Source organism: Hemibagrus wyckioides, linkage group LG10 (genome assembly GCF_019097595.1).
Source record: "Hemibagrus wyckioides isolate EC202008001 linkage group LG10, SWU_Hwy_1.0, whole genome shotgun sequence".
Taxonomy (NCBI): domain Eukaryota; kingdom Metazoa; phylum Chordata; class Actinopteri; order Siluriformes; family Bagridae; genus Hemibagrus; species Hemibagrus wyckioides.
Genome location: NC_080719.1, coordinates 1,925,001 through 1,932,500, shown reverse-complemented (window position 1 = coordinate 1,932,500; position 7,500 = coordinate 1,925,001). Strand labels below are relative to the sequence as shown.

At 42.5% G+C, this 7,500-nt stretch overlaps 1 protein-coding gene across 22 annotated transcripts in view; it reads left to right on the top strand.

The window, feature by feature from the left end:
* Positions 1 to 7,500, top strand: part of plekha7b (pleckstrin homology domain containing, family A member 7b) — a 115,196-nt gene that overhangs the window by 97,164 nt on the left and 10,532 nt on the right. For 19 of the 22 annotated variants that reach the window (XM_058401755.1, XM_058401751.1, XM_058401752.1 and 16 more), the window contains 5 exons: positions 839 to 1,007; positions 1,113 to 1,264; positions 1,695 to 1,986; positions 2,078 to 2,169; positions 2,869 to 3,099. In XM_058401755.1, the coding sequence (XP_058257738.1) occupies positions 839 to 1,007; positions 1,113 to 1,264; positions 1,695 to 1,986; positions 2,078 to 2,169; positions 2,869 to 3,099 (936 nt within the window). The remainder of the gene's footprint in view (positions 1 to 838; positions 1,008 to 1,112; positions 1,265 to 1,694; positions 1,987 to 2,077; positions 2,170 to 2,868; positions 3,100 to 7,500) is intronic. The other 3 variants (XM_058401771.1, XM_058401754.1, XM_058401762.1) reach the window with 2 other exon arrangements.

The window sequence follows — 7,500 nt, the reverse complement described above, 5'->3', positions numbered from 1 at the left end:
CATTGACCAGGCATAACATTATGACCACCTATCTAATATTGTGTCGGTCCCCTTTTGCTGCCAGAACAGCCCTGACCCGTCCTGCACTATGTATTGTGACCCCTTTCTATCAGAACCAGCATTAACTTCTTCAGCAGTTTGAGCAACAGTAGCTCGTCTGTTGGATCGGATCACACGATCCAGCCTTCACTCCCCACGTGAATCAATGAGTCCATGACCCTGTCACCGGTTCCACTGCAGACTGGGAATACCTCACGAAAGCTGCAGTTTTGGAGATGCTCTTATCCAGTGTTCTAGCCATCACAATTTGGCCCTTCATCAAACTCGCTGAAATCCTTAGACTTGTCCATTTTTCCTGCTTCTAACATCAACTTTGAGGACAAAATGTTGACTTACTGCCTAATATATCCCACCCACTAACAGGTGCCATGATGAGGAGATACTCAGTCTTATTCACTTCACCTGGAACTGCTCACAATGTTACACCTGACCGGTGTATTTAAGCAGTGTATGAATGGGTTAACTGACTGTTTTTTTGTTTTATTAATTGAATGATCTTTAATTGAATGATCTTTAATTGACTGATTGAATGACAGTTTCGGTAAAATGTCTTTATTTTTATTTTCTTAATGAAGCAGTTCTCAGGGAGGTAAAGAAGAACTCTAAGGTCCCCTTTAGAGTGCTAGATTTCATAATTTGGTAGATTTAAACAAAGCAGCTCCTGAAATTTTTTACTCGTGTTTTTTTGGTCAGTTGAAACACCATCATGTCCCGCTATTATTAAAATCATTTTCACCAAAAGAGAAACATAACAGGATTTTGTTCTTGCCCACATCAGCATGAGAAAGGTCAGCTGAGGAAGGAGCTGTGGCGCATCGAGGACGTGATGGCGGGCCTGAGCTCCAGCAAAGCCAACTACAAAATGATCGTGGACTCCGTGCAGAACCCAGGTGAGCCTGGGGCAGTTCTCCCCGCCATCACCCCCACGCACCGGAGCCACCCCCGAGGTACTCGCACCCGTCTGTCATGTATACTGTACCATACATCTGGGTGTGCTTGTGTTCACTGGCAGTGTGTGTGTGTGTGTGTGTGTGTGTGTGTATGTGAGGCAGAGAGGAAACTCGTGCCTTCGGCGTTGACTCCATCTGTGCCTTCTATCCTGGTGGGAGAACCGAAAGCAGCTCAGTCCAGTCCTCACCTCAGTCCAGTTCAGCCCAGTGTTCAGACCTTCCAGTTCTCCCAAACGTCCCACAGACCAGTATGGGTAAGAAACATCCAACATCTGTCACTGACCTGGATTAACACATTCATATTAACCTCCACTGTGGAGTGAGACATGACAAAGACGCTCAATCATCAACATGGACACGTTGTTTTTTCTCTTTTATTCCCCGAGCTGCGATCTGATTGGTCCAAACATGTAACGTGTTAACATTAAACTGGAAAAATAATCCAAAGGTAAAAAGAACGAGAGGAGCGGATATCACGACAGCACGAGTGACCACACCTCCTGATAAACCTGATAATATATTTGTGTTAGCTCCGCCTCTTTTTAACATTTTTAATTTGCTTGTGTTATAATGCTGAAAATCAGACCATGTGATCAAAAGAAATTTTGAGAGAGAGAACATTGCTGCGTCGCTTGTTGATCGGATCGGATCAGATCTCTGAAGGCTTGTTTGGACTCTTTCCAGGCTGAAGAAGACGCTCCACCCAGACCTCCCCTCCCCCACCTCTACAGTCCAGATGACCAGCCTCCAGCCATCCCGCTCCTTCCCAAGGAGACCTCCGTCATCCGCCACACGTCCGTCCGTGGGCTGAAGCGTCAATCAGACGAGCGCAAACGTGACCGCGAGATCGGACAGTACCCCAACGGAGACAAGGTGGAACTGCGGGCGTTCCTCAGTGAACCTGAACTTCTAGGAGTCACTGGGCAGATGAGTGGTTTGGGGCAAGATGGAGGCTACCAGACCTTACCAAGCAGAGGTAAGGATAACATGCCATTGCTGTTGCTATGGTGATAAGCAGGGGTTTGGATTTTGACCGGTTCTCGGTTCTGATCTCGTGTGTGTCCCAGGTGTGACAGGATCTTCATCCAGACTCCATCAGTCCACAAACATCTCCTCATACGTCACCCTGAGGAGAGGAACTGACACGTCCAGCTTAAAGGTACAGTTCCAAACTGGTGAAAAAAACACAGAACACAGTAATCACGCTAGGATACGTTCCCATGGAGCTCAGAGAGAAAGAAAGGATTTTAGATTCGCTATTAAACAGCAATTCTTTCTTTCTTTCTTTCTTTCTTTCTTTCTTTCTTTCTTTCTTTCTTTCTTTCTTTCTTTCTTTCTTTCTTTCCATCACTTCTTTTTTTCTTTAATTTCCTTTCTTTCCTTTTCCCTCTCCCTTTTTACCCACCTTTTACTTCATTTCCTTCTTCTCCTTCCTTCCTTCCTTCCTTCCTTCCTTCCTTCCTTCCTTCCTTTCTTCCTTCCCTCCTTCCTTTGTTGCTTCCTTTCTTCCTTCCCTTCCTTTTTCATTTTATACCATTTCTTTCTTTCTTTCTTTCTTTCTTTCTTTCTTTCTTTCTTTCTTTCTTTCTTTCTTTCTTTCTTATTTTTCCCTTTTCTTTCCATTCCCTCTTCCTATTATACCCACTACTTTGCTCTTTTTTCCTTCCTTCCTTCCTTCCTTCCTTCCTTCCTTCCTTCCTTCCATTTCTATGCCATTTATACCCACCCCTTCTTTCTTTCTTTCTTTCTTTCTTTCTTTCTTTCTTTCTTTCTTTCTTTCTTTCTTTCTTCTTCTGTCTATTTCTTGCCTTACCCCCACCTCCGTTCCTCTCCTCCCCCCCGACTCTGTATTGACCAGGAGAGACCAAAGAGTGCCTTGGAGCGTCTGTACACGTCCGAAGCGCCGCCGCAGCAGCTGCAGCAGCAGCGAGGTCGCATGAGTGCTGATGAGCAGCTGGAGAGGATGAAGCGCCACCAGAAGGCATTAGTGCGAGAACGCAAGCGGACCCTGAGCCAGGGCGAGCGGCAGGCCTCTTCGTCTCGCCCTCCTTCCTCTTCCTCGCGGCCCGTTTCCGCAGACCTGGGATCAGTACGTTAGAGCTCAGCTCTTTCTCACACAAAGAACACACATCAACGCTTTGGGATTTTTAGCAATAAAATGCTAACGTGTTTAACGTTTAGCATTAGCAAAACCAGAGAGTGACTGAAGTACAGGTTTTAGCAGGTGAGTGAGTGTTCGGGGAAGTGTCAGAAACAGGAAATGAGGTCAGAGAGAGGGTGGAGTCATGGATTTGGTGAAGGTAGAGGGATTTGATGAGGAATTACAGAAATAAAGAAACGAGAGAGTTGATTTTCATGAGAAAGCGCTCTGATCTGTGAGAGATGCCATGATTTTTATGATTTGATGATTTAATGATTTAATGATTTTTATTAAACACAAAGCACAGCTACTAATGATGACGAGTTTAAATCATAACATCGTTTGGTGTAACGAGTTTAACGACGTGATTCTGCACTTTCAGTGTGGTGTTGCTGTGTACGGCTAAATCAATCACACGGCTAAACCCGCGCGTGCGTGTGTGTGCGTGCGTGTGTGTGTGTGTGTGCGCATGTGCTCTCGCTCCTGGAGGATGATGGGATTGTAAGGGTGATTGGTGTGTGATGTCAGAGAGCTGAAACTTAAAGGAATACTCCAGTGGTTTTATCCTGATCTCCACATAAAGGAAGGAAGGAATAAAGAAAGAAAGAAAGAATTATTTTGTTCTCACTCTGTGAAGATGTGATGGAGATGAAGGTGTAAACTCTTGGAGTATTTCTTAAATTTTTTTAACACCAGCGCTAATGGAGCTAAGTGCTAACGCGTTGCTATAGAAGTGCTCTAGTCAGAGGGATCTAGCGGTTCTAGGTAAAAGTCGCGTTTCTGACATGCATCAGCTGCTACAGTGAGCATAACTCCAATAAAACCACAACATGAGGAGCTTCGGCTGCTTCTGCTTCAGCGTCATTGTGCTTACGTCATCCATTTTATTCCCACGTCATTCATGACGCTCGATTTTATTGTCACTTCATTCATGATGCTCGATTTTATTGTCACGCCATTCATGACGCTCGATTTTATTGTCACGTCATTCATGACGCTCGATTTTATTGTCACTTCATTCATGATGCTCGATTTTATTGTCACGCCATTCATGACGCTCGATTTTATTGTCACGTCATTCATGACGCTCGATTTTATTGTCACGTCATTCATGAAGCTCGATTTTATTGTCACGTCATTCATGACGCTCGATTTTATTGTCACTTCATTCATGACGCTCGATTTTATTGTCACGTCATTCATGACGCTCGATTTTATTGTCACGTCATTCATGACGCTCGATTTTATTGTCACTTCATTCATGACGCTCGATTTTATTGTCACGTCATTCATGACGCTCGATTTTATTGTCACGTCATTCATGACGCTCGATTTTATTGTCACGTCATTCATGAAGCTCGATTTTATTGTCACGTCATTCATGACGCTCGATTTTATTGTCACGTCATTCATGACGCTCGATTTTATTGTCACGTCATTCATGACGCTCGATTTTATTGTCACGTCATTCATGACGCTCGATTTTATTGTCACTTCATTCATGACGCTCGATTTTATTGTCACGTCATTCATGACGCTCGATTTTATTGTCACTTCATTCATGACGCTCGATTTTATTGTCACTTCATTCATGACGCTCGATTTTATTGTCACTTCATTCATGACGCTCGATTTTATTGTCACGTCATTCATGACGCTCGATTTTATTGTCACTTCATTCATGACGCTCGATTTTATTGTCACGTCATTCATGAAGCTCGATTTTATTGTCACGTCATTCATGACGCTCGATTTTATTGTCACGTCATTCATGACGCTCGATTTTATTGTCACGTCATTCATGACGCTCGATTTTATTGTCACTTCATTCATGACGCTCGATTTTATTGTCACGTCATTCATGACGCTCGATTTTATTGTCACTTCATTCATGACGCTCGATTTTATTGTCACTTCATTCATGACGCTCGATTTTATTGTCACGTCATTCATGACGCTCGATTTTATTGTCACTTCATTCATGACGCTCGATTTTATTGTCACATCATTCATGACGCTCGATTTTATTCCCATGTCATTTTTGAAGCTTGGCTTTATTCTAATGTCAATCATCACGCTCGATTTTACTTTCACGTCATCCGCCACGCTCACTCACACTCATGTCATTCATGACGCTCGAGTTTATTCACACATCTTTTATAAAGCTCACGTTTATTCCCATGTCATTCGAGACGCCTGATTTTATTCACGTCAGTCATCACGCTCAATTTACTTTCACGTCATCCAAAACACACTCCATTATATACTCACGTCATTCACGACGCTCTATTTTATTCCCACATCATTCCTATCGCCCGATTTTATTCGCGCGTCATTTATATCGCTCGTTTTTTTTTTATTCTCACGTCATTCCTAACGCCTGATTTCATTCCCACGTCATCCGCGACGCTCACATGCCTAATCTCTGCTCTCTAATCAGAATGTTCTAGAATGCTGAATGAGATCTGCATGCTAATAAATCACCACACTAATCACCATCACCGTGTCTGTATTCTGAAAACTCACCCCCCCCGCCCTGATTTAGTATTTTATTCTCTCCTTTTTTCATTTCAAAGAGTTTTTAATTATTATTTGTCATGTACGCAGCACTACAAACACAATGACACGTGAATATGTATAGTGATGTGCTATACGTATATCGCTAAGCTTTCTCTTTCTTTCTTTCTTTCTTTCTTTCTTTCTTTCTTTCTTTCTTTCTTTCTTTCTTTCTTTCTTTCTTCCTTCCTTCCTTCCTTCCTGCATTCTTTCCTTTTTTCCATCTCTACAGTGTCATCAGGCTTCGAGCCTTTATTTTTTTTGTCCCCTCGCTCTGTTTTTGATGATAAACAAATAAATAAATAAATCGTCGTTTGTAAATCCGTTGCACGATTATTTTTTCTGATGTTTGCATGGAATGTGGAAAAAAATGGAATGATAATAAAAAAAATACGCTAATAAATGCACATGGTGTCATTAATATGTCATGAGAGTGTGTTTGTGTGTCTTTGTGTGTGTGTGTGTGTTTTTGTGTGTGTGTGTGTGTGTGCATGTGTGTTTTTGTGTGTGTGTGTGTGTGTGTGCAAGTGTGTGTTTTTGTGTGTGTGTTTGTGTGTGCATGTGTGTGTTTTTGTGTGTGTGTGTGTGTGCGTGCATGTGTGTGTGTGTTTGTGTGTGTGTGTGTGTGCATGTGTGTGCGTGTGTGTGTGTGTTTGTGTGTGTGTGTGTGTGCATATGTGTGTTTTTGTGTGTGTGTGTGTGTGTGTGTTTCTTCCGGTTCTCCTCAGTAAGCACAATGACGTTCTCTACATTCTCCTGTAGCACTGATGCATGTTGTGGTTTTTTGGCGCTCGTGAGACGCTTCCTGTTTTCTCTGGATGCTGTTTGCGTTTGTTTTCTCCTTCTTTAACGGATTTTTTTCCGGATTGTAAACCAATAATCCGGTCAGCATCGCGAACTGACCTTTTATGTACAATACAGAGGTCGTCCTTGAAGGCCGGACGCGGAGACAAGAGCGTGTTGTTTAAATCCCGTCCCTACATGGACAACCCGCTGCATCTGTGTTTATGAGCTCTAAACTGTTTATTAAACTATTTGTTCTCGTTATACATGCACACACACACACACACACACACACCTGGATTGCATGAGGCTACCTCAGGTCCAGTGTGTATGGAGTTGAAATGTCTGTAGAAAGTGTCCTTCTGCCTCTCAGGCTCAACTGTTTACTGAAGACAGAGTAAACTCCACACACACCCAAACACACACACACACACACACAGGTCCTGACTCTGTCACCGTCTCTGTCACTGTTGTACAAAAGCTAAAGTGCTACTTCCTGTTCTCTGTTAGTTTTCTTTCTTTCTTTCTTTCTTTCTTTCTTTCTTTCTTTCTTTCTTTCTTTCTTATTTCTCTATACTCTTTTCTCCTTCTTCTTCTTCTTCTTGATCTTCTTCTGCCTCTCTCTCTCTCTCTCTCTCTCTCCTCTTCCTTCATTCTTTCTTTCTTTCTTTCTTTCTTTCTTTCTTTCTTTCTTTCTTTCTTTCTTTCTTTTATTCATACGTTCGTTAATTCGTTCGTTCGTTCCTTCCTTCCTTCCTTCCTTCCTTCCTTCCTTCCTTCCTTCCTTCCTTCCTTCCTTCCTACTTTTGACCATACATTCATTCTTTTTTCGCCAAACACCTCTTTTTTTGTTTTTCCATGTTTATTTGTCTTTCCTTCCTTATTTCTGTTAGTTTAGTCTGAAGACAAACGAAGATAAAGTCGTAGAAAGTAAATAACTGAAGATGCAGAAAAAGTGACAGCTGTACAGATCTCTGACACTGGAGACTCCTTCCACACACCACAGATACA